Source organism: Myxocyprinus asiaticus, chromosome 17 (assembly GCF_019703515.2).
Source record: "Myxocyprinus asiaticus isolate MX2 ecotype Aquarium Trade chromosome 17, UBuf_Myxa_2, whole genome shotgun sequence".
Lineage (NCBI taxonomy): Eukaryota > Metazoa > Chordata > Actinopteri > Cypriniformes > Catostomidae > Myxocyprinus > Myxocyprinus asiaticus.
The window spans coordinates 14,029,039-14,056,852 of NC_059360.1; the positions used below are offsets into that span (position 1 = coordinate 14,029,039).

General features: G+C 38.3%; 1 protein-coding gene across 1 annotated transcript; it reads left to right on the top strand.

Annotated features, from left to right (window-relative positions):
• The first annotated feature begins 161 nt into the window (after positions 1-161).
• Positions 162-27,520, top strand: aldh6a1 (aldehyde dehydrogenase 6 family, member A1). The gene is made up of 12 exons (XM_051722351.1): positions 162-311; positions 945-986; positions 4,521-4,595; positions 5,707-5,868; positions 6,882-6,960; positions 8,262-8,564; positions 8,713-8,834; positions 9,518-9,707; positions 14,740-14,921; positions 15,105-15,284; positions 24,293-24,391; positions 26,887-27,520. The coding sequence occupies exons 1-12, from the start codon at positions 273-275 to the stop codon at positions 26,989-26,991; spliced, it is 1,578 nt and encodes a 525-aa protein (XP_051578311.1). The 5' UTR covers positions 162-272; the 3' UTR covers positions 26,992-27,520.
• Positions 27,521-27,814: the final 294 nt, after the last annotated feature.

Here is a 27,814-nt window from a genome sequence, read left to right on the forward strand (position 1 = left end):
GCCCAGAAAGAAAGCTGTCACCTATGAGCGTGTTTTGTCATTGGCGCATCATCTCAACGCAGAGCCAATAGATTTGATTAATTTAGGGGAGTATTTGGTTTTAGCCTATGATTGGCTCGTTAGACAGTAAGTCCCGCCTATTCTTAAAGAGACAGTAGGAAAACAGATCCGTTTGCAGTTGTGCAAGTCTCAGCGCACGTCCTCTGGCGGGAGTTAGACGCACATTAGGGGACTGGGGAGTAAATATACAACATTAATCTACGAATTCCATCATGGCAGCGACACTAATTCGTTCCGTTTTAAAGAAGAGGGTAAGAAACATAAAAGCATTGCCTTTTTCTTTTTGCAGCGATACACATTTTGACGTTACATAGTATCAACTTCACGGTCACACGTCACGATCAGATGCTTTGTTGCACATTAGCCACGCTGAAAGCATTAAGCTATAATGCTCTTTAAAACCAAATGTTAAAGCTTTTATAGGAGTTGCAAGGAGTTTGCAATTACCACACTGCCATGACCTTTTGATTCCTGTCTTTATAGTACAATTGGTTAACAGGTAACTTTGTCAAGTTCATTCACAAGTTGTGTTAGTTATCAAAGTCAGAGAAAGCCTTGGATACATTTCATACACTAGTGCGAACCTTATTGGCCCACTGACTCTAGATGTGTCAAATTCCCAGTCAAAAAAGCAATTATTTCAAATGCCTTTATGGTACATATTTTAGTATGCATGTTGTTTAAATGCTCCATAACACATTTCCTTTCTGTGCTGATAAATGGATCTATCATCATAAACATTTAGTTTAAGTGTATATGTGCACAGCTCCATGAGGTTCAGTATTGACTGTTTAATAGTGATATTCTCAAATGAAACGATGTGGCCAGAGGGGACAGTAAATAGATCATCAATAATTGTCCTGTTCTTTTGAACTCCTGTGCAGATTCCTCTTCAGATGGGACGCATGTGTTACTCCTCCTCGGTGGTAAGTTAATTACACTAGCAACACAGAGTCATTCAAGGAGTTTGGTGCCTATTTGTGGTTTATCAGTGTGTTCAGGGCCAAAAACAACAACAAACAAACACCAAATGCATTCACAGAAAGCCTATTTGTCACTCAGATTTTGTGTAATCCTCAAACATTGGATTAAAGTGTACAAAGTACTCTAAAAACTACAGTAGTCATGGTTTTAGGAATACCTAGCAGACTCTCAATATGCAAAGCTAGATTTTCTCTGACTCTCTTTTTAATAACTGTCATTAATATCTTTAAAACACTAACAAACATTATTACCCTCTACATATCATTGATGTTCCACATTTAGAAATACATTTATATAAATATTTCAATTAATTTTCAAGAAAATCCTATATGTGATTAAAATCTGTTCCCAGACCCCCTGCAGGACTTTCTTGGACCCCCGTTTGAAAACACCGGTTCTAGAGACGTGTTTCAAATTCTTATCCAACTCCGTTTCACTTATCATTAATGAAATGCAGCAGATTGGCATGCCTAAGTGTCAAGAAGAATGGGAGAGCACTTCAGGTTGAACTGCCTTGTACCTGAACCTTGTACTTGACACTGCACTAGTCAGATCTGACAGCGGCTTTCGTATATATCACTGTTTCTTTATAGACACATGTCTAAAACAAACTGTACTTTAGCATCTCCCTTGGCACTTACAGTTGTACTAAGAAGTTTGCATACCCTTGGAGAATTGGTAATATATGTACCATTTTTAAAGAAAACATGAGTGAGCAGGCAAAACGCATTTCTTTTATTTCTTATGGGATTCATGTTCAACTGTAGGTTATAACAGAATGGCACAATCATAAAACAAAACATGGCAACAAAGAAAAAAATGAAATGACCCCTGTTCAAAAGTCTGCATACCCTTAGTTCTTAATACTGTGTATTGGCCCCTTTAGCATCAATGACAGCGTGCAGTCTTTTGTAATATTTGTCTATGAGGCCCCAAATTCTTGCAGGTGGTATAGCTGCTCATTCATCTTGGCAAAATGCCTCCAGGTCATGCAAAGTCTTTGGTTGTCTTGCATGAACTGCATGTTTGAGATCTCCCCAGAGTGGCTCAATGATATTAAGGTCAGGAGACTGTGATGGCCACTCCAGAACCTTCACCTTTTTCTGCTGTAACCACTGGAGGGTCAACTTGGCTTTGTGCTTAGGGTCATTGTCGTGCTGGAAAGTCCAAGAGCGTCCCATGCGCAGCTTTCGTGCAGAAGAATGCAAATTGTCTGCCAGTATTTTCTGATAACATGCTGCATTCATCTTGCCATCAATTTTCACAAGATTCCCCGTGCCTTTAGAGCTCACACACCCCCAAAACATCAGTGAGCCACCACCATGCTTCACAGTGGGGATGGTATTCTTTTCACTATAGGCCTTGTTGACCCCTCTCCAAACATAGCACTTATGGTTGTGACCATAAAGCTCTATTTTGGTCTTGTCACTTCAAATTACAGTGTGCCAGAAGCTGTGAGGCGTGTCAAGGTGTTGTCGGGCATATTGTAACCGTGGATTTTTGTGGCATTGGCGCAGTTAAGGCTTCTTTCTGGCAACTCGACCATGCGGCTTATTTTTGTTCAAGTATCGTCGTATTGTGCTCCTCAAACAACCACACCATCTTTTTCCAGAGCAGCCTGTATTTCTCCTGAGGTTACCTGTGGGTTTTTCTTTGTATCCCGAACAATTCTTCTTGCAGTTGTGGCTGAAATCTTTCTTGGTCTACCTGACCTTGGCTTGATATAAAGAGATCCCTGAATTTTACACTTCTTAATAAGTGATTGAACAGTACTGACTGGCATTTTCAAGGCTTTGGATATCTTTTTATATCCTTTTCCATCTTTATAAAGTTCCATTACCTTGTTACGCAGGTCTTTTGACAGTTCTTTTCTGCTCCCCGTGGCTCAGTATCTAGCCTGCTCAGTGCATCCACGTGAGAGCTAACAAACTCATTGACTATTTATACACAGACACTAATTGCAATTTAAAAAGCTACAGGTGTGGGAAATTAACCTTTAATTGCCATTTAAACCTGTGAGTCACCTTGTGTGTCTGTAACAAGGCCAAACATTCAAGGGTATGTAAACTTTTGATCAGGGCCATTTGGGTGATTTCTGTTATCATTATGATTTAAAAAGGAGCCAAACAACCATGTGATGATAAATGGCTTCCTATGATCACTATCTTTAAATAAAAGACAGTTTTTTTGCATGATCAGTCATATTTTCAAAATCAATGCCAAAATTTCACAAATTCTGCCAGGGTATGCAAACTTTTGAGCACAAATGTATTTCATGTTTACATTTAGTTGCTTTTATCTAAAGTGACTTACAAATGAGCAACATAACATGCAAAATTTAACAGTATCTGCAGTATTGTACTGCCAAGTTCCAATAGTAGCTAGAGCAGAAGAATTATTTTTATTATTAAAGCATTATCACATGAGCAAGAGTGCTGTATGTCCAGCGATCAGCACAGCTGTGATTCGGCCGTTGGTAATCACAGCTGTGCTGATAGATGGACAAATCAACAGGATTGCAAGTGTGATATTGCAGTTTTATACAGCAGTTCATCAAACAAGTAAATAAGTAGGGAAAAACTAAGGACTTTTCCAAAAAAACGCTCTTTTGTGTGGAACTGCTTTCTTACGGCACAGGATCTGCTGTTGCTAGTTTGAAAGATGCACCCAAGCCTCAGTTACTAATCGGAAAACAACACTTTTTAGTAATGACAAATTGGGCTGTTTCTAACAAGTTATTGGAGAAACAAGGACGAGTGAGTGAGTGAGTGAGTGAGTGAGTGAGTGAGTGAGTGAGTGAGTGAGTACCTGCGTCTGTTACAGTGATGAACATGCTGCAGCTGTTAGTTTTACTCTATTCCTCAGCTGTAGTGTGGTAGTAATCTGCTCAGATCGTAGAGTGATGCTGCCATACGTGCTATCAGAATTATTCTATGAGTATTTCACTCACATTGAAGTGTTTTACTGTCTGAGAGAAAACGTGGAGGACGCCAGTTTCATTCTTGTATATTTCTTTGGGAACTCTTATTTTGACATAGAAAGAGTTCTCTCCTGCGCCATGTTGAAAGTTTACATCTTCTCCCAACTTGGAAAATTTTATCAGGTATTAGCCCTAAGCATGTTTGATTACTCCAACTGTCATGACTCAGCTGTGATCGGCAGTAATGCTGAAGCTGTTAGTTTAACTCTATTTCTCAGCTATAGTGTAGTAGTAATCCAAACGACCATGGAGTGAGTGACAATTCCAGATAAAGATGATTTTAGCAAGATAACAATATGTTCCTTTTAGAACATATGATTATATAATATCTATACTGGTATAGGGGGGTATGCTTTTACAGTTTTACTGGTGGTTAAATGATTTTCCCTGTTGTCTAGCTGTGTATCAACATGAAGGTGTATCATGTTTATTACTGTTTTTATGTTTGCCTTCTCCATTTAAAAAACTGATTTTTTTTTTCTTCTGTCTTTCCCAGCCCACCTCTAAGTTGTTCATTGATGGAAAGTTTGTAGAATCCAAGAGTTTAGAATGGTTGGACATTCACAATCCAGTAAGTTCATATTAACAGACATCTAATGCTTTTCAACAAGGTTTCATGTGGAATTTACACCAGAGGACATACAACAGCAGTTTAAAGGATTACATTCATTAACTACATTCAGGCCCAGTTAAAACCCATTAGGTTAATGCATTCTGAGTTTAAGCCTATAGACTTGACAAGACAACACATCATTACTTATATATGTTCAGTATACATTATATATGTATACTAGAACTTGAGTTATAATATTAACCACCTTTGTTGAATTACTTGCTGATTATTTAATACTACTTCCATAGCCACTTGATTCATGTTTACATAGTCTCAAGACCTATAGACCTTATTCACGCTAGCACAATCTTTGATTTTTAATGTGATTGATAACGAGGCTGTGAGGGATATACTTATATCTCTTCAATGGCACAAACAGTGTAAAGCTGTAAAAAGCTCCTAGATTACATCTGATTTTCCACAACTCATGTTGTCTGAAGTTTTATGTCCACTGAATGTTCTTGGAAAGAAGTTTTTTCAATGTTTTGTCCACGGAATGATCCAAAAACACTTTAAACTGCCGTACAATCCATTGAAGTGACTGTATGTCTGTCCCTCACCGCCTTGTTATCATTCCTGTCAAAAATCAAAGATGGTGCTGCTGTGAATAAGGTCATCTTATGATTTGCTTGGCGTAATCTGCCAAATAGATACCAAAATAATGTACAATACACTGTATTTTGACTTTATATTTTGAGAACTGTGATTAGAAAGGCAGTAGATCAGTAAAGCTGTCTGGGTTTTTGGAATGGAGGTGGTGGATATTTTTCTGAGGTTGCTTTGACACACATTGTTTGAAATAATTTCAAAATTCTGTTTATGTGGACTGCTATGAACAGGTGAATGTAATGTTTGGAACAGCTGTTCTAGTTCCAGCTTTTCTGTAAATGTTTGTTGCCAGCCTTTGTCACCAAGCAGTACAAACTTTGTAACAAACTTTACAAGGGACCTGCTGTATCTCCTCTTTGCAGGGACACTGAATTAAACCATTAGTTATAGATTAAATCACTTTGCAGCACAGAGTTTTACCATCTCATTGACTACTCTATGATACATGCTTTCTCCTCAGGCCACCAACGAGGTCATTGGCCGAGTACCAAAAGCCACACAGGATGAGATGTTGGCCGCTGTGGACTCGTGCTCAAGGGCATACCACACCTGGTCTGAAACTTCCATTCTGGCTCGCCAGCAGATCTTCCTCCGCTACCAGCAGCTCATTAAAGACAATATTGTAAGTCACTGCGGCCCTACTTCGACTCATTTGTTTTGCTTTTGAAATGTAGGTTTTATTTTGAAACGCCACCAGACTGTCTTAAGGCCCCGGCACATTTACGGAGAAATTCTTCATCGTTCTTTGGTCAGGGGTAAAAAGAAGTTCGAAACAGCTGAGCAACGTCATACATTTGGTGAACAATTAGAGACGCTTCTGGGGGATGTGTTTAGAGGTACACTTAAATATGAGGACGTTCAAGACTACATGTATGACATCAACTAATGTGATTATTAAAATGTGATATCAATGACTTCATGCCTCACTCTATGAGTAGAATTCACATTAGATCAGTAAAAGAAGCTGTTTTAACTATTCTGTGATGATTTAAAGTAATATATATGCAGTAGAAAATGTGCAATTTGTCTTTTTTACATTCTGAATTCATGATGCTAATGCGTATTGGAAATGCGGCCATAAGTATTTGCCGATTACACTGTTATTGTAATTTATGATGACACTGATACTACTGCAAAGATGGGTGTATAAAAAAAGTGTTAATTGGCAAAATACCTTACTATAGGGAGATGTATGAATGGCTGTCTGCTACAGATGGTACATGAGTGAAAGGGCACAGTAGATTCGATTCCTTTTGTAGACTAATTAAACCAAAAAAATGAATAACATGTTCTTGGAAAATTCTCTATGCAAAAGATCGTACAGATGTCGGTACATTTGCACCAGCTCGCTAATAACTCTGCACGCCGGTGTGTTCATGTTGACTGAGGGAAACGGCTAATTCCCGTTTAGTTAGTTAAGATCAAAGTAGTTGGAGCTTCATGTCACAACTACTGATGATGAGGACAAATATCAGTAAGAACGTGTTTAGCAGCCAGTAAGATGTTTTCCTAAAAGTTCACCCAGGTGAGCTTTTACGAACCACTGAAACTCAAAAACACCTTCTACCTATTTCTGAGACTCTAAAAATACATCTCAGTTTACTAAATGTATATCTAATATGATTTGTGTTTCAGAAAGAGCTGGCCAAGTTGATAACTCTGGAGCAGGGTAAAACCTTGGCTGATGCTGAGGGCGATGTATTCAGAGGACTGCGTGAGTCTTTGGTTCTCTCATAGGGTCATTATTTGTTCACTATATACTGTACAAACTAGGGTGAACCTCACAAATCCTTTCAAGAACATGTCCAGTACATATTTAATCATGAAATCAAAAGAAAGAAATAAGTACAAATTAGGCTTAAATGGATACTTCACCCAAAAATGGTTTACTAACCTTCATGCCATCCCAGATGTGTATGACTTTCTTTCTTCTGCTAAACACAAACAAAGATTTTTAGAAAAATATCTCCATTCTGTAGGTCCATTCAATGCAAGTGAATGGTGGCTTAAACTTTGAAAGTTCAAAAAGCATATTATTAGTTTACAGCATTTAACAGTTCAGACTATTTTATAGTTTAGACTGCCATTTAAGCTATCGGACATTTAATAAATGTCCTGATCTAAACTCAGCAAAAAAAGAAACGTCCCTTTTTCAGGACACTGTATTTTAAAGATAATTTGTAAAAATCCAAATAACTTTACAGATCTTTACTGTAAAGTGTTTAAACAAGGTTTTCCAACCATAAACAATTAATGAACATGCACCTGTGGAACGGTTATTAAGACACTAACAGCTTACAGACGGTAGGCAATTAAGGTCACAGTTATAAAAACTTAGGACACTAAAGAGACCTTTTTACTGACTCTGAAAAACACCAAAGATGCCCAGGGTCCCTGCTCATCTGCGTGAACGTGCCATAGGCATGCCGCATGGAGGCATGAGGACTGCAGATTTGGCCAGGGCAATAAATTGCCATGTCCGTACAGTGAGACGCCTAAGACAGCACTACAGAGAGTCCCCCCCCCCCGTTCAGGGACACATTCCATTACTGTTACTCATATGTCTGTGAAACTTGTTCAGTTTATGTCTTAGTTGTTGAATCTTTTTCTGTTCATACAAATATTTACACATGTTAAGTTTGCTGAAAATAAAAGCAGTTGAAAGTGAGAGGACCTTTCTTTTTTTGCTGAGTTTATGTATCTCATTTTGGGCCATCCCTTTGTGTATGTAAACGAACAGAAAACATGTTTCCAGTTAAAACCCTTATAATGGAAGCCTAACAGGGAAGTGGGTAGTACTGCAAATAAACTTTTTAAATTATGCAGCATTTACACTGTTAAAACATTGCATGTCTTAGTATAAGACAGGTGTGATGGAATCCCTTGTAAAGTTATATTCAATCAATCATTGTTGGCTGTTAGGGATCCAAGAAAATCTTGGGCCTCACTGTTTGCACATTATGGATTTCTGTGCTTTGCATTATTTACTCTTACATTATTTTGTTATTCTTGCAGAGGTTGTAGAGCACACATGTAGTATTACATCCCTTATGCTGGGCGAGACGCTCCCTTCTATCACTAAAGACATGGACACATACACATACCGCTTGCCAATTGGCGTGTGTGCCGGTATCGCCCCCTTCAACTTCCCTGCCATGATTCCTCTGTGGATGTTCCCAATGGGCATGGTGTGTGGCAATACCTATCTGATGAAACCTTCAGAGAGAGTCCCTGGCTGTACCATGATGCTGGCAAAACTGCTGCAGGATGCCGGAGCTCCAGACGGAACATTAAACATCATTCATGGACAGCATGCCGGTATGGACAATAATGAAATTGGAAGGGTTGTCACAAGCATTCATGGAAGAGCATTACATTTTATACTTTACCCAAAATGTGTCTATCAGTTGTTAACTATGACCCATATTCGGAGTGCAAATAACATAGTACATTTTTGTCATTATAGCTGTAAACTTCATCTGTGACCATCCTGCCATAAAAGCGATCAGTTTCGTAGGCTCCAACCAGGCTGGCGAGTACATTTACGAAAGAGGCTCCAAAAATGGCAAGAGAGTGCAGAGCAACATGGTTAGTTTTGAACATGCAATTATGCGCTCGGAAAATCACATTCAATTACAATCACTTCTTAGAATTTAGGTTTTCTTTTTAAAACTGTCTGCCAACTATCCAGCTAACTCTTCTACAGGACATCAAATACTTACCATATATGTATGTGGTGTCCTATGTTCAATTCTTTTTTTCCTTTTTTTTTTTTTTGTTTTGTTTTTTTTACGTCACTGAAAGTACATCTTAGTACAGCTGTCAGAATGGCCAGTTGGTGGCAGCATTTGGTTACAAATGAATTTGCCTCTGTAATGAGGCAGTTTTATTCTGACTCAAGACTTGGGAAGGAATTCCGAGATTACCTTGACAGTTGACATGACAGTCTCATAAATGACGGAAATCAGCAAAATATGGAAAACAGTCAGGAATATAAGCTTTCAGTATTTCCTTCTAGCAATAAAAGAACAGTTCACACCTATTAGCTAATAGTAATGCTTGTAACTGAGCATCTTTCCAATTTTTGCAAATGAACATGTAGGAGATGTCAACTCCCCAGTTGTTTCAGTTTTGTAATTCAGTTTTAGTTTTGTAGAGCAGTTTCTGCCATTAATTTTGCCTTAACCATTTTTACTCATTGCATAAGTGCTAGACTTGAATTTGGTAAAAATTAAGTTAATTCCTCAGATTAATCCCATTCTGTCCACCAGGGGGCAAAGAATCATGGTGTTGTGATGCCTGATGCCAACAAAGAGAACACACTGAACCAGCTGGTTGGTGCTGCTTTTGGAGCAGCAGGTCAGCGATGTATGGCACTCTCCACTGCTATCCTTATAGGAGAGGCACGAAACTGGTTGCCTGAACTGGTTGAACGTGCAAAGAGTCTTCGTGTCAACGCAGGTACTCAAGCTTTGTTGTGCACCGGTGTTTCTCAGTCGTGCTTCTGGCAGCCACCAGCAATACATTTAGGGCTAATCTAATGCACCCAGTTCAGGACATGCAGTGCTCTACTAATGAGCCTGATGAGTGAAATCAAGTGTTACACTGTGTCCTAAAACAACACAATCAAGCGACTTGAAGGAATATTCTGGATTCAAAACAAGTTAAGCTCAATCGACAGCATTTGTGGCATAATGTTGATTACCACAAAAATATATTTTGACTCGTCCCTTTAAAAAAAAGAAGAAAATTCTGGGTTACAGTGAGGCTCTTACTATGGAAGAAAATGGGGCCAATTTTTGTAGGGTTTAAAGGCATAAATGTGCAGCTTATAATTTGATAAAGGGACGTACATTACTATTATAATTACATAATGTTTACAGATTGGCCCCATTTACTTTTATTGTAAGTGTCTCAATGTAACCTTGATTTTGCTTTTTTTTAATTATTTTTTTTTTAAGGAGGGACGAGTCGAGATACATTATTGTGGTAATCAATAGGATTGTCCCGATACTGGTATCGGAATCGGGTCCGCAGACCGCGCTCGTACTTGTACTCATGCTTGTAAAAATGATCCGATACCAAAAACCGATACCATGTGACGTACAAATGTCATTGTGTAAACATTCAGCGCACAAATTAGAATCACATTATGTCCTAGGGAGATTATTTAGCCAGAAAAGCTAAATATATAGTTTGCATATGCTGCACTCTTTAAATGTGAGCGATTGTGTGGAGACAGTGTTGTGCCAACATCGGCAGCTCGTACCTTTTTAAAGCTCCTTGGCTCATACACGGAAAACACAATCATCAGCATCGTGTGCTCTTTTTGTAGCAGATGACAGTGAACAGAGCACAAATTTAGTGACTGGCTTTTCCAGATTGACCGTCATAACACAGAAACACTTCAAAATAAAAGCTCTGTCAAAATAAAAGCTCAATTTGAATGAAAAAAAAAAGACAAATATATCACTACTGTAAAGTTATGTAATATTCACTGTAATACTACTACTACTACTACTACTACTACTAATAATAAATCAATAGTTATTGTATTATATTTAAGCAATATCTTACATATGTGATGCTCTGTTATGCAGCACTTTATTTGACAAAATACACTGCCTGGCCAAAACAAAATTCGCATACTCTAATATTTCATTGGACCGCATTTTAGCTTTGATTACGGCACGCATTTGTCATGGCATTGTTTCGACAACCTTATGCAGCGTCACAATATTTATTTCCGTCCAGAGTTGCATTCATTTTTGGCAGAGATCTTGTATCGATGACGGGAGAGTCGAACCACTCCGTAAAGTCTTCTCCAGCACATCCCAAAGACTTTCAATGGGGTTAAGGTCAGGACTTTGTGGTGGCCAATTCATGTGTGAAAATGATTCCTCATGCTCCCTGAACCACTTTTTCAAAATTTGAGCCCGATGAATCTTGGCATTGTCATCCTGGAATATGCCTGTACCGTCAGAGAAGAAAAAATGCATTGATGGGATAACCTGGTCATTCAGTACATTCAGGTAGTCAGCTGACTTCATTTTATTGCCGCATAACGTTGCTGAGCCTATACCTGACCAATTGAAGCAACCCCAGATCATAACACTGCCTCCAGAGGCTTGTACAGTGGGCACTATGCATGGTGGGAGCATCGCTGCATGTGCTTCCCTTCTTACCCTGAGCCCATCGCTGTGGAATAGGGTAAATCTGGACTCATCAGACCACATGACCTTTTTCCATTGCTCCACAATCCAATATGTACGCTCATTAGCAAATTGAAGTAGTTTTTTCCGATAAGCCTCACTAACAAGTGGCTTTCTTGTGACCACACAGCTGTTTAGTCCCAATCCTGTAAGTTCTCGTCGCATTGTGGAAATGCTCTTACTTTCACTATTAAACGTAGCCGTGAGTTCTACTGACGATTTTTATGATGTGACTTCAAGCGTTTTCGTGATCTCTGATCACGATCATTCAAGATTTGTTTTTGACCACATTTTGTCAGCAAAGCTGATGGTTCACCACTATCCTGCCAGGTTTTAATAATGTGTTGGACACTTCTTTACCCAATTCCAGTGATTTCAGCAATTTTCTTAGTTGTTTCTTTGCTTGATGCAGACCAATAATTTGCCCCTTCTGAAACACAGTAACATATTTTCCATGACCACGGGATATGTCTTCTGACATGGTTGTTTAAGAAATGAGAAGCTACACACTGCATCAGTTAGGGTTAAAAGAATTGTTGCCAGCTGAAACATATTAATCACTGCAATAATGATCCAATCATAGGCTCATAAATATCTATATTTTTAAATCAAACGATGACTTATTTTTTGGGCCAGGCAGTGTATAACTCCAGTGTTGTATTTTGAATTGTGCTGTGATGTTCTGTATAAAAGAATTTGATCAGTTTAAACAATATTATGCTGAAAATGTATTGTTATATTTTCATTTGATAAAAGTTTTAATGAATACATTTATTTAAACACCATTTTGATGATAAAATTGAAAAACTGTTGAAATTTGTGAAACAGAAGCAAGCCTCACTAAAATACTCTTTATTTTGCAGCTAATTCTGCACAATTGTAAACGTGAATAAACTTGAATCACTAAAATAGCTGGAATTGGTGCTTTTAGCTTATTCTTTAAAAATGTTCATGGACCAGTGATTGTCTTTCCTTTTTCACCCCACCTTCAGAACAAATCTTTTTGAAAATCAAAATCAAATTTGTTGTTTTTTCATTACCCATTTATCGCTTTTGCCACCTGTGACCTCACACAGCGTTGAAAAGGAAAAATATTGACGATGGTTAGCCTATGTAGGATAGTGGTGTGCCGTAGAATTTATTAGTCATAAAAAGTGTGCCGTGGCAGAAAAAAGGTTGGGAAGCACTGGCCTAAGTCATAAGACTCTCCCGCTCTTTTCCTGCTATTCTCTTGAGGAAATACTGGAAAAGCTTGCTCTTGCCGTTATTTCAGTTATTGTTTTTTTTTATTCTGCAGTTAAAGCTGAAGTATATAACTCTTTCAGTGTTAAAATAATTTTTTTTTATCCCAGCTTAATATGCAGAGGCAACTATAAGTAAGCCATTCATTTTCTCGGAAACTGTAAACACTGTGTTTTTGTGGCGCTATAAAAATTCCTGTGTTTGTTTTGAGTGACCCACTTAGACCCGCCCCAAAAACGTTACTCAACCAATGGCGTGAGTTGTGTGTGGGACTGTCTCTTTGTTTGAGCAATGGCAGATGAGAGATGTATTCAGAAAGTTGTTTTGAAAACATTTGGGGGCGCTAGTGTCGCAGAAATGACATATCTAAGCTTTAATTAACTCCTTAATTCTTATACATGTCCTGGACAACAGCATGTCCTGTTTTCACTCGTCTCTTGATGTTCATTTTATGTTAGTAAAAAAGCCAGTGTCTCGAGGCCCTCATAATTACTTAAGTTCGGACATGTGCAGATACACATGAATATTCCAAATAATATGTTTACATTCTCGTTCATCATACTGTTCTCATTTAGATTTCTAGAGACCAGAATATTGACTTTTCATGTGAATGTAAATGCTGTTCATTTTACATAATGTCTACCTTGTATAACACATACCACATTAACATTCACATGAAAAGTCCACTTGGTGTCGTAATGTTGTCATATTGTGATTATTTCTGTCCATTTAAATGTGTCCAAAATGTGCAGTGCTGGGGTCACCAGGATTGAGAAACACTGTGCTAAACTGCTTGAATGTTTTCAATAATTTTGTCAACGATAAAGATTTTATTGTGAACACCTCACAGACCTTTTCACTGTTTCTACACTCCTGTTATTATCTTAATTTCATTGTATTCCTCAAACCCACAAAATTTAAGCGCCCCCCCCCTTTTGTTTAAACATTGCCTTCAGTTTTCACCAAGCACCACATTTTTGAAAATCTTCATTGGAGAATCTTCATCCTTATCCAAGTCCCTCACGAATGATCCCTGCTTCATGCAGTTTGCTTTATCCCTTTCTTTTTTTGCCTCCTCATAGACCACCCATGCCTTTATGACCACACCTCTCTCTGTGCTGCCCAATAGCATGTTCAGCTCACCCAAAAGGATAGACGCACTATTTGTCTTGCTCATGCTGCAAAGGAGAAGCACGTTTTGTGGTATAAAGGGACTAGAAATTAGTATGGGCCGTTCAAATGTCAAACAAAAAAAGTTTGAAGATGAAAATTGCAATTGTAAGCAGAGAAGCTAAACCGCGGCAGCTATTCTGAAACCCCATAACAACCCTCTAAGACAGATTGCCTCAGGGTATCCAAATTGTGTGTGTGAGTTCTTGGATTTGTCAGTGATGTCCAATCCCTTTTGGTTAAAATCCAGTAAAAGGGGTCAAATTAAAAGGATATCAGCCTGTATTTAATCACGAGCAACAACCTCTAGAATTTTGGATGTCTAAATTTTCAGGATGTGTAAAACAACATATTTTCATAATAAGCTTGTGGGTGGTCCTGTATAATAATGCTGGTTTAGGGATAATTCCCACCAGACATTGTTCACATGTGTTTCTTAAGGGAACTTGACAATAGTTTGTCTTACAAACGCAACACTAATAGCACGAGATGGTGAACAAACAGTGAGATGCGACAAAGCGGACTTCTGTATCCATACATGTGTCACTTAGACCAACAATTTACAAATGCTAAAGACCTGAACACCCTGACTCCCAGAAGTTGTGTAAAGGCAGCCAATCGGATTGCGATTTTTGGCAAGTGGTTGCCATATTTGTGCATTATGCGTCAGACAGTTTGTGGTCCGTGGGCATGATGGCTGAAACTAGTGTATGAATGACTCTGTCTTGTCTGCATTAAAGTTTACTTGCATTTTTCTATTCTACACACCTTTTTTTTTTTTATATCATAAAATCAAATGTTACATATGTTTCACTCACTCATGTGTATTCTTTTTTTCTGTTGTTCCCACATTCATCCTGTTCTGCTAGGTGACCAGCCTGGAGCTGACGTGGGACCTCTCATCTCCCCCCAGGCCAGAGACCGCGTTAACAGCCTTATTCAGAGTGGCGTGGATGAGGGCGCCAAGTTGCTGCTTGATGGCAGGAATGTGAAAGTCAAGGGTTATGAAAACGGGAACTTCGTAGGACCAACCATCATTGGCAATGTAACGGTGAGAGCGGATTTAGCAACCTGCATTTCTGAGGAAGCATTTATCCCACTCGATATGCAATGTCTCATTGTAACTCTGTGCAATGAGTGATAGGCTCACCCTAACTCTAGGAACAAGTTATGTCTATAGGGCGCAACACCATTATGTACAGGTCGTGACTTATACCTGTTCATTTTCTTTCAGCCGGATATGAAGTGCTATCAGGAGGAGATCTTTGGACCTGTGTTGGTAGTCCTGGAGGCTGACAGCTTGGATGATGCCATCAAAATTGTCAATAAGAACCCATATGGCAACGGAACTGCCATCTTTACCACCAATGGTGCCGCTGCACGTAAATACACCCATGAAGTTGATGTCGGTCAGGTGAGGTTATTTTTATATATATACTTGTTGTGAGGGTGTTGCCGATACATATATCACTAGGGTTGGGAACTAAGAACTGCTACTTTTTTGGAAAGGTTAAATTTATATAAAAAGTTTGATTTTCTTGACATTTCTGTTAATAGTTCTTGAATGGAACACCGTACTAAAATTCCCAAAACAATGACTCTAATGAACCAGTTCTTTTAAATCTACAGGGCACACCAAGTATATTCTAATTCCTGAATGAACGACTCTTATGAGCTGGTTCTTTTTAGTTAATCAAAACACCCCAGTCGTAGAAGTTATAAATCTCACTGACGTGGAAGTTGTGACTTCCATCATGTCCATCTCGAAATAAGCCAAGGACTGTTACCGTGTTTTGTAATGTTGTACTTAATCCTTCTGAGACTTGTAGTGCAGTGACTACTTGTTCATATGACAATGTGTAGCTAAAGATAGACCTACACATTGCAAGTTTTATTGTAAACGCTGGATTTTTTTAAATTCAAACGATGACTTATTTTTTGGGCCAGGCAGTGTATAACTCCAGTGTTGAAGATGTATTGTTATATTTTCATTTGATAAAAGTTTTAATGAATACATTTATTTAAACACCATTTTGATGCTAAAATTGAAAAACTGTTGAAATTTGTGAAACAGAAGCAAGCCTCACTAAAATACTCTTTATTTTGCAGCTAATTCTGCACAATTGTAACCGTGAATAAACTTGAATCACTAAAATAGCTGGAATTGGTGCTTATAGCTTATTCTTAAAAAAAAAATATCCCCAGAAAAAATGTTCGTGGACCAGTGATTGTCTTACCTTTTTCACCCCTCATGAGTTTGCATCCCTGTAATTTGTTGTGGCATTGCAAGAACAAATCTACAAATTAGGAAAGAAGCAAACTTGTTGTTTTTTCATTACCCATTTATCGCTCTCGCCACCTGTGACCTCACACAGCGTTGAAAAGGAAAAATATTGACGATGGTTAGCCTATGTGGGATAGTGGTGTGCCGTAGAATTTTTTAGTCGTAAAAAGTGTGCCGTGGCAGAAAAAAGGTTGGGAAGCACTGGCCTAAGACATAAGACTCTCCCGCTCTTTTCCTGCTATTCTCTTGAGGAAATACTGGAGAAGCTCGCTCTTGCCATTATTTCAGTTATTTTTTTTTATTTATTCTGCAGTTAAAGCTGAAGTATATAACTTTTTCAGTTATTTTTAGTTAATCAAAACACTTCAGTCATAGAAGTTATAAATCTCACTGATGTGGAAGTTGTGACTTCCATTATGTCCATCTCGAAATAAGCCAAGGACTGTTACCGTGTTTTGTAATGTTGTACTTAATTCTTCTGAGACTTGTAGTGCAGTGACTACTTGTTCATATGACAATATGTAGCTAAAGATAGACCTACACATTGCAAGTTTTATTGTAAACGCTGGATTTTCAATTTTTTTTTTTTTTTTTAAAGAAATTAGTGAATGAAATATGTTAGCACATTTTTGTTTAGAATTTTTTAAATATTATTTAAAGGTGCATTCAGTTTGGGGCTAATTTAAAAAGTTTTACCCATTAACAAATGAATTGTGTTTTTGTGAAGAGTGATCTGAATGGTGTACACTCACATGAGATGAAGACTGTACTGATAATAGTTTTCTATAAAAAGTGTTTTTATTATACACGGTGTGGGTCACCCCTTCAATGTGTTTCTCCATGCTGAAATTACATGACCCGCTGTGTTTCACTAAACGTTGAAGAAGAAAATTCTTGCACTCAATGGCTGCCGCCTATTTAGATACGCTTGGCGCAGTGTTTGGTGATGCGAAGAGCAAAAAGAATACAGTGGAACATATTTATTATCGTGCTTTAGCAGTGGAGACAGCAGGAGATTCAGTAGCTGTACTGCCGAAGAAGCGAAAAAGGTCCGAAGCAAGAAGACAGAAAGACCGGCAAAGGCAAAAAAATAGAGTAAACATCGGTACGGCATACACAATGTGGAAAGATTTGATGACGGAGAAAAACCTGAGTAGTGATGCCGATGCTGCTGCTTTTTTGTTATTATTTAGACCACTCTCTAAAATAGTAGCAGTGGAATTTACAGAAAACTCATACAAGTTTCCCACAAACATTTTAAAATTCAGCTACTTCCTTGCGAGGGCCAGATTATCCAGAGGAACACTCAGCTGGGGCCAAACATTTTTTCCGTATTTATCTTACCTAACACTTTTATTGTAACTAACATGATAATATGAAAAACAAAGCACTGTTAATAATATGTGTTTATTTACATTAAAATAGTATGCAATTACATTAAAATTTGGCTGAAGAACAAACATGACCTCATACCCTCAACTAACAAATAGGGATGTGACAGTATAAAAATTTTCATATCACGATAATTGCTGAGGCAATCTGTATATGTAGAATGAAACACTGTCAGGATACTGTATATGCATAGGCAGATTCAGTGTCACTTCACATAATCTGGGATATTCTATAATGCTTAACCTGAAAAAGGTTTAATGTGGCTCAAAGTACTAAAACCAAGACCAAATTCAGTATGCACCTTATTGATGACGCATACTATATACAGGTAGGCAGATGAGTGCAGAATCTGAACGCAATGTGCAAAGTTGCACTTTAATCTTTTTTCCCACATAGAAAACTGTTATAAGGAAAATGCTTATCGTGGCTTAATGTACTAAGATTTCGTTCAGATTCTGGGCTTGTGGGTTTTGTGTTGTGCATATAAGATGACATCATTTCTGTAATGGCTGTGACATTTTTAAGTCTGTAGTTTTAACTGCACCCATCAGCTAAACAATTTGAATTTAAATACATTTAAGTGAATAAGATGTAATGTGCTCATCTCAAATTTGCTGGTTCATGTTTTGGAGAAGAGTGTAACTGAACTATGCCCTGGCCAGCTTAAACATGCGCACTCCGGTCCAGAACTGGACCACGTATCGCTGATGCTGTTGCACGCGCTGAGTGTTGTTAAACTCGCCACTGAGTTTTGCACAGAGAGTGCTCAGATATTTGGAAGGTCAGATAAAAGTGATTGGCGTGTCTCATCAAATTACTGACTTACATTTAATGAAGATATTACATCATACCGGTAGACTTTGAGGAGTGGCGGTATGCAGGAAAAACTGCCGGAACTCTGTAGACACAATTAGAGAAGTGCAGGTACTGCATACCAGTAAGTACCCGCTCACTTCAAGCACTGGTAGTCAAAATATGTTAGTAATGGACAGTTTTCAGAGGTGTTTACAAACGCAACCGGAAAGCAACGTGTCATTTTCTTTTCTTTGTTGTCACAGCTATAGTAAGGGGCGGCACATCTACTTCCACTTCCACTGAAATGGCATACGTCTTCATTTGTTTAGTAGCTTGGCACAGCGATTGTTGTGGATTTTGAGTAAACCATGACGTTGGTTTGCTTGGAAACAAAATGAGTTTTTCAAATACAGTATTCATAGACATGCTAAATTTGATCATCAAAAACAATTCTAATCTTTCCTTTACCATAACATTGTTTTGCTAGATAATTGAGGTTTATTGTACGCTAAGCAGTTCTCTAATAAAGGTGATAACTGTCTTTAGAAATAACGTGGAATGTACACAGTCTCCAAAGTTTATTGACATGAGGGACAATAATAATCTGTTGTTAACTGTAGAAGTCTGTTTGCTTGAATTCTTATGTTTGTTTGTAGGCAAAGCAATTATAATACATTAGTAATATATAACTTTAGAAATTACGTCAAACTACGACATTTTCCAGATGCAAATGATATTTCAGAGCTGGCAGGGGCAGCAGAGATGATCATGCTGATCCACATCGAAAGATGGCAGTACAGCGTCTAACACAACCGTCGTATCGGTACTTAAAGTACACGAAGAAGAGCAATGCTACCGCTAGCTAGAGAGATACAACGGAATGCCCCTTTAATATATAGTTACAGTAGGATCAATTATTCCACAATGATAATGTGGTAACATAACTCAAACGTAGCTCAAAGTGTAAAATGTAAGTGTTGAAACTAGGGGTGTGCAAAACTACCAATTTTTAGTCGTTCAGTTGTTTGAATGACTAGTCTATGATAAGGAAAATATAATATAGGCTCCGTTATGGTCACGTGACCCCAATCAGACACATTTTAGAGGGAAATACGCATGCCAAGCGCTGCACTTCAAAATAACTAACGGATATTCAACAAAAATATAGGCTAAATAACTACAACATCTTATTGCACAAAACTATCAAAGTAAGGGAAGTAAGGAATGAGGCTCCAATGCAGAGTGGCACAAACCCACATCCTGATTGCAGAATGACACGCTTCAATGTAAACAAAGAGCTTGGGAGTCTCGCTGCACATTCAGAAGCGCAGAACTGCAAGATAATATTCCGGGTAAACATCTAATTCATGACATCAAGTAGTTTAAAACTTTTTTTACAGAAACTATTTATTTAAGCAGTGTCAGACAGAATCGGCACAAGACTTTAATCTCTCCTAAAGCACCTCAAAAATATGGGAACTTTACTCAACGGTCAACGGTCAAAAGTGATCATCTTGAAATGTATTGTTGATGCAGTGCTTTAATGGCAGTAACGGCATAAATAGACTACACCAGGGTTTCTCACCCAAAAGTGGTTCACGGATCATTGTCTGCTGGGTCACAAGATCTTTTCTGTCTTGAGTGCAATTTATCAATTAGAAGGATAGAACTGTATTTGCAGTGTTTGGAGCAACAGTGACCTCTATTGTCGAAATGTGTTAATATCTCCAGGTTTACGTAAACGACTGTAAGAGGCTGCATTTCTCTGATGTTAATTATTAGCTGTCCAATTACAATAATCCATTAATGCTACAGATGTTCTTTTTGGACAAAGTCTCTTTACGTAGCGCTAGCTCCATGCATTACCTGCTAGTCTTAATGCAATCCAATCTCTGGACATCATAGTTTCATAGCGGCAGTCCCAAGTAGGGTTGCCACCCATCCCGTAAATTACGTTGTAATGAGGAGGCGGCCGTGGAATTGTCCTAATCAGCCGGGAGGGGGATAAAGACGAGCCGGAGGTGCCAGTTCGAGAGAGAGCGAGACACAAGCGGCCGCTGTGTGTGTGTTTAAGTTGATTTATGTCACTAAAGTTATGTTGACTGTTCTGCCGGTTCCCGCCTCCTTGCCCATCCTGAAGCCCATTACATTGGTGCCGAAACCCGGGAGAGAGAGAGAAAAACTTGCTCGCCGGTACCTGTACACGCCGTCGCCTGGTACTCAGCCACTCCACCCTCTGGCAGACGACAGCCTCTCCTCCACTAGCAGACGGCAGTGAGTCCCCTTCCTGGCAGACGGCAGCGGTTCCTCCAACTCTCAGAGGCCAGCAGCAACTCCTCCGTCCCCTGGCGGATGGCCGCAGCTCCTCCCCTGGTGGACGGCAGCGGCGAGGACTCCACAACAGCGCATCCCTTCTCCTTCCCGGGTTTTGGCACCAGTGTAACAAGGTTCTTAAGATGGGCAAGGAGGAGGCGGGAACCAGCTGAACAGTCAACTAAAACTTTAATAACAAACTGAACTCAAATATAACATAAAATGCAAATCAAACAAAGACGCGCACACACAGCTTTGTGCGTCTCTCTCTCTCGAACTGGCATCTCCGGCCCCCTTTATCTCTATCCCACTGATTATTCAACTCAACACAAGGTGTGCGGGATTGTCCCATATTTAAATATGAAATGATGCGTCCCATATCAAATCAATACGGGATGTGATTTGTCCCGTATTTATGCTGGTCCAATGGTGTCAGTGCGAAATTGTTAAAGATAATTAATTTAACCTTGATATTTGTTGAAAATTGTGCCTACGGTAGGTAAGGGACCATCTAAAAAGTCCTCACATTGTGCTAAAATGTGCTAAAACTGTGGAGGGTGTGGTAAGGGACTGTCTGAAAACTTCAGCCAGCAGCAATAAAGCTACAAATATTGGGCTATAGATATTAGGCCGCTATATTATAAGCATATAAACATAACTAGATTAAGTACCCAAGTAACCCCACCCCTTGGTGGGTCATGGATGACTGGCAGTGGGTCGCAGTGGGCAAAAGATTGAGAAACCCGGGACTACACCTAAAGCTTTAAAGAGACAAAGCTTCTTGCAAAAGGGTTTACTGTACCAACTGCTATTCACTTTTAAGCAAAGCAAGCTATAATCACACAAAAACTTTCTCCAAGAAGTTCCATCTCCCACTAAAACCACCAGCACTAAAAATATTAATGTTATTTGTTGACCCCACTACTCGACTAGTCAATTAGTCGACCACCACTGCACATCCCTAGTTGAAACCATATGTATGTGACCTGAGAGAGGTGCATTCAAGTGTCGGACATTAGGAGACCTCGGTCAGTCTACAGCTGTGGAAAACTCCCTAATCATATATGGTGTAGACAAGTTCATATTTGGTTATGTCATATTAGGCACCTTTTTATGTATGTGTATATATATATATATATGTCATGTAGGCTTTTGACAAGCCATTGTAGGAGAAGACTTCCAGGCATTCCTCTAGAGTAAATATTAGAATGTGATGTAAATGAAATGTGTTAAATCTCTTGGCGCCACTCCCCAACCCAAAGCTGAGAACCATGGTTGAGATGTAAATGTTGCCTCTTCAGCTGCCACATATAACGCAAAGAGCAACACAACCCCTCCCTTACAAAATGTATGTGAAAACGATTTTTTTTCCCATTTGTACTTACCTTGTTTGCGACCAGATTTGAAAACATAGGAAAATACAGCTGCAACCACAAAGCATGCAGACTCCAAATAGCACATAGCAAATATGTGCTTTTTAATCAAAACAGCGCAACACTGAAATATTTTGCTGGTAAAGCTCGGAGTCTGAAATTAACTCAAAAGGGATTCCTTGCAACCTGTTGATCTGGTGGTTACACAGAAACGGGCCGCTTTTACCCCGTTTGTTTGCCTGTGGTAAGCAGCTATGCTGTGTGTTTGCAATTCACATGTTGATGTAGGGCTGGGCGATATGGCAAAAAAATAAAATCTCAATTTTTATCAAACTTATGGACGATTCACGTCGATTTTTATTTTTTTCAACTTTTAATGTACTCCAACATGATTCAAATTGTATGTTCTTTATTAGAATACAAGGCAACCTGGTTAGAGAAATCCAAGTTCTTTTCATTATAGGAAACAAAGGTGTGCAAGAAAAATGCACAGATGCACAAAATGCACCACAGGGGGAAGTTGTCAACAGAGTATAAATGTAAAATAAATGTAAATCTAATAAAGCCAGATGTTCAGAAATGATAGAATAAGAAAATGGCAAAATAATTCTTAGCCAGTGTAGGTATTCATTTTATCCAAATGGTAGGTATATCTAGAAAGTTATCTAGAAATTAATATCTATAAATTATCAAGTTTATCTAGAAAGTACTCATTGTATATCAAACAATTTGTGTGTATATTCATAAACCCCTGCAGATAGAGAGACGCCCTCTAGCAGTTCACACTGAGCAGTGCAGCAATATGAAATAATTTATCATTACAATTCAACTAGCAAAGTTTGTCAAAATGATCGCTAGCCAAATGTTGGCTATAGATGCAGTACACTTGAAACACATCATAGAACAAAGCAATAATTAGAGATCTATCAGAATCATCATGGTAAAAGGAGCAGCGGATGTTTGATTCTCCCCTATATAGCTTCTCCATGATTTGAATTGAAGCGTCTATAACTTTCTAACGCTTTTTTATGGGTAAAAAGAAAAGAAAGGAGACCGTTCATCAACATATGCACGCCGAGGCCATTTATGGTCTTAAGCCGATGTATAACTGCATGATGGACGAAACTGAGCTACAATCGTACTGGGAATATTACCGCTGTCTTTTATATCAGTCTCCGTGTTGTTAACCTTTCATGTTCATTTGGAGCGCGTCGTACACGTGCAGCTGATCAGATCGGGAGCGGCATTAAGACGAGTGCTATGAATTCTTTTTCTCTTACTATAGATGTTGGAATATTTTTTGCAAAATCTCGATTTCTCGATTTAAAAAAAAATTGAATTAATCAGCAAAATCTGAAAAAATTGCCCAGCCCTAATGGCACGGGCCATGTGCTGAGCTGGCCTCCAACAACCCCCCCACCCCCCCCCAAGATCTTCATTTTGCGCTCTCTCTCTCTCTCTCTCTCTCTCTCTCTCTCTCTCTCTCTCTCTCTCTCTCTCTCTCTCTCTCTCTCTCTCTCTCTCTCTCTCTCTCTTCCACTACCTCACAAGTCCCCTTTGGCAAAAAGGCACCACTTTTTCAACTGTGTTTTCAAACATTTCAACACACAGTGCCAGTTTCCAGCCTCACCCACCCCAAAAACAAAATGTTTTGTTTAGTTATTCTCTGCATGGATTACTTTTCTCGGCTGGTACACAAACAAATGATTGTGGCTTTCAGCTGTATGCTGACTGCCTCGTTATTGAATGAGTTGGTTGTTCCGCACTTTCCGTACACAGTTGTCGAAGACCAACAGCAGCTTGTTCTCAAAGCAAAGATGTACCTTCGGAAAAAGAGGTTAGACCGGACCGTTATGACAAGCCTGCATTCCCTTGCTATCTTGTAAATGTTAAAACTAATTTTATGACTTCTATATCTGGTATTGAAGAGCAGTGGGCATGTTTTCTTCAGTACACAATTGGAAAGGTTAAAGCTGTAGTGATATGGTGTGATTTCTAAGTATACACTGAGCAAGGAGACTAACGTGAAGAGATAATGTAAAATAATTTACAAACAGTCTCTCCCAGGTGGTGTCTAGCAATGTGAAGGGGAAAACACGCTTTCTGCGGCAGACAAAAATGCATTTGCGTCTGCTGGTTAAGTTGTTGTCTTAGCTGTCATCAGGGTGTGAGTGTGTCATATAAGTGAGATGAGGAGAACTGCTCAAGAGGGCAAATGTAGATGACCTCTATTCATGTTAATATACCATACTGCTCCTTTTACAGATTGGAGTTAATGTACCAATCCCCGTCCCCCTGCCCATGTTTTCATTCACCGGTTCCAGAGGCTCCTTTAGGGGTGACACCAATTTCTATGGAAAGCAAGTAAGTATTCATTTCTGGATATTTCAGTATTTTGCTGTGTGGAATAGGTTTATATTAGACACTGAAACGCAAAGCTTATTTTACCTCCTGAGACCCGGGCGAGACTGCTGTGTGCATTTTCCATTTCCCATTTCCCTTAATGATTCGTCATATGGGGACAGCGTGTCTATAGAAAGTTAGCTTTGTGTATAAATGTTTTCTCTACTTTGGCATAATCTCAATGTACTCTCTCTGCATTTTCAAACAAACAGGTGGTAGCACATGGTAGCCAGTGCTGTAGCATTTGAAATTCTGAATCAAAGTAATGACCAATGTAGTCCAATGGCTGCCAATCATGTTGAAATCACAGTTAATTTAATACATTCTGAAGTTATGTTCTTAATGACTGCCAATCATGTTGGTCTTAGTAAAATGCCATATGTTTAGCTGACTAATGACTAAAATGAATGCACTGATCTCAGAACAGTTTGAAAGTCACCTTATTTTCAACCTACCTCCATATACATCCACAAAAAGCAGCATTTTCAAGCTTTCGGACACAGCCATTGATTCCAAATGTTGATCACAGCCACTGGGTCTTGGTTTATTCATAAAGTCCCAATGTCCTCATACGAGGACATGATGATTAACAGTGTGCTCTCTCGTGATAAATCACTGAAATGTTCAAATTGGCACATCAGATGAAAATATAGATGTTACTCTTTTGAAACAAAAAGATTTCAATGTCAAAACTTAATGAGGTTTCTTATCAGATGCACTTTTGTTTGGTCTGCTTACATAGAACCATTTCACTGGAATTGCCGCTGTCTTGTTTTGTCAAGTGACTCCAGTCCTGGATAATTTAACCCTTAAATGAAAGCCTAGAGTTTCCTGGTACGAGGACAGTCAATTTAAATTAATTGAAATTATGTATAGGGTACAGGAAAGCCAAAATGTAATGTCCTCATATGAGGACACGGGATCGCACAAGGTTAAGAAACATTTCAACATCGTCACTAATCGATAAAAATCAACAATAATAATAAAAAAAATAAAATAAAATGGTATTATTGATCAGTTTGATATGCATGTTGTGACTTCACTTTACTGTATTGAAACAACACATTTCTATGGACTAACTCTTTAAAAAAAATGGGACCACGTAAAGCTGCAGTGCAAATTGTGCACGTTGCCTAAAGCACTTTATATTAAAGGAATATTCCAGGTTCAAAACAAAAGCTCAATCGACAGCATTTTTGGCATAATGTTGACTACCATAAAAAATTATTTTGACTTGCCCCTCCTTTTTTTTTTTTTTTTTTTTTAAAGAAAAGCACAAATCTGGGTTCCAGTGAAACACTTACAATGGAAGTGAATGGGGCCAATCTGTAAATGATAAAATACTAACGGTTTAAAAATGATAGCCACAAAACATAAACAATATGCATGTTAACATAATTTGAATGTGTTAAAATCACTTACTAACCAATTTTACAACTTTGTTGCCATGGTGATGTAATGTCAACAAACCCTAAAACGACTAAAAATTATGATTTAAACATTTTCAGCTCGAATAATGATTTTTAACAGAAGAATTAATGCAAGTATTTTTATAAAATTATAAGTTACACATTTCTGCCTATAAACCCTCCAAAAATTGGCCCCATTCATGTCCATTGTAAATGCTTCACTGGAACCTCGTTTTTTGCTGCTTTTTTTTTTTTAAAGGGGTCATGAAGTGCTATTTTTTTGTAATTTAATTATCTTTACTGATTTCCAATGATAATGTTATACGTTTTTTTAAGCACCTCCTTAAAACTTCAATGTAAACGCCCACTTTTATGATTGGCTAACATCATGCAGCCCCTCAAATTCAGCAAACTCAATTGGAAGAGAATAAACAAGCACCTCAACATTATAAAACATAAAAACAGGGTTTACTCATAACGCACATCCAACACATTGCATCCGAATATATTAAACTGTTCATCTCAAGCACAACTGTTATAACTCAGCACCATAAACTATCAAACATTCATGACATTTGAAATATTCATGAAGAAATAATTGACAGTTTCAAAATTGCTGAAAAATAGTTAGTTGCAACCCTATTATAAAGTATTTTTGTGGAAGCGAAGATGCTCTGATTTCAAGTATATATGATAAGGTGAAACACTAAACACTGAAACACTAAGTATTGTAAGGCCATGTCAAATGTACCCACCAGAGTTTTAAATTGGGTTGCGTCAGGTCCATTTGGTTTACCATTTGAATGTTTGTCTCCAAAGTTTGGCCATGAAATTTGTTTTGGTGTAAGTTTTTGTCAGCTCTAGTTGTCATGAATCAAGCAATGACTGACTGGCTCATTGGTGGTTTATTCCTCCTGCCAACATAGGGTTGCCATCCACCTGCCATTTCTCATATGATGTCATTGTCATTTTGGGAGGATAATAACAAGATAATGACTAATAATCATGACTCATTGTTTTGTATTTGCATTTTTACTTCCATCACAGGGCATCCAGTTCTACACACAGATCAAAACTGTTACTTCACAGTGGAAGGCAGAAGATGCTACATTGAAATCTCCCACTGTTACCATGCCAACAATGGGACGTTAAGTGTCATTAACCTGATAGCCCTGATCTCCAATTCTTCAATACTACAAGTTTTAACTACTGAACAGTTGGGAATTTTCAAATGAAACTGACATTTTCACAGCTAAACTAATATGTAGTGAAATAAATCTGAAAATGTGAATTTTAGTTTTTCTCATGTATTTGGAAAAGTTTAGCAATTAAACGTATTGTTTAAGATCATTGTCTGTCTGATGATAAAATTTTTGCCAGTTCTCACCATCATAACTTTTGCTAATATTTCACAATATAATGGCCCCCTGTAAATTTGCTTGGAGTGTAAAGGTGTTTTCTCAAGTCTACAAAAAGTTTGAGTGCCACATGTTCCGATATCTGTAGCTAGCTGGTTAGAGCATTAACTCTATTTTTTGAATTGTTCAACTTTAGCATTACCTCTGGTTATATTTGAATGTCTGTATACATACGCAACATTTGAAAATGTACACTTACCAACTGTGGTTGTATAGAAGACTGTTTTGGGCTGTTTGCCTCAATAAACAAGAAAATGAATTTGTTCCTGTGTTCGTTTATTTTAGTGGTGCTTGCTAAGACAAGCATCACTGTTGCTATTTCTTATACTGGGGATCTATCCATAATTATCACATTTTGTCATATAACTTGTCTCGCACCAAGTGTGCTATGGACATAAATGATACCTAACTGTGCGCTTTTTGAGGAAAGGTGTCCTGTTAGTGTTTTAAGAAATCAATCTTTCACCTCATGGAATAAAATGGGTGAAAAACAAAATCCCTTTAACTTAAACACTAAAGGAAGGAAACACATCTAGAGATCAGAATATCAGAGACTT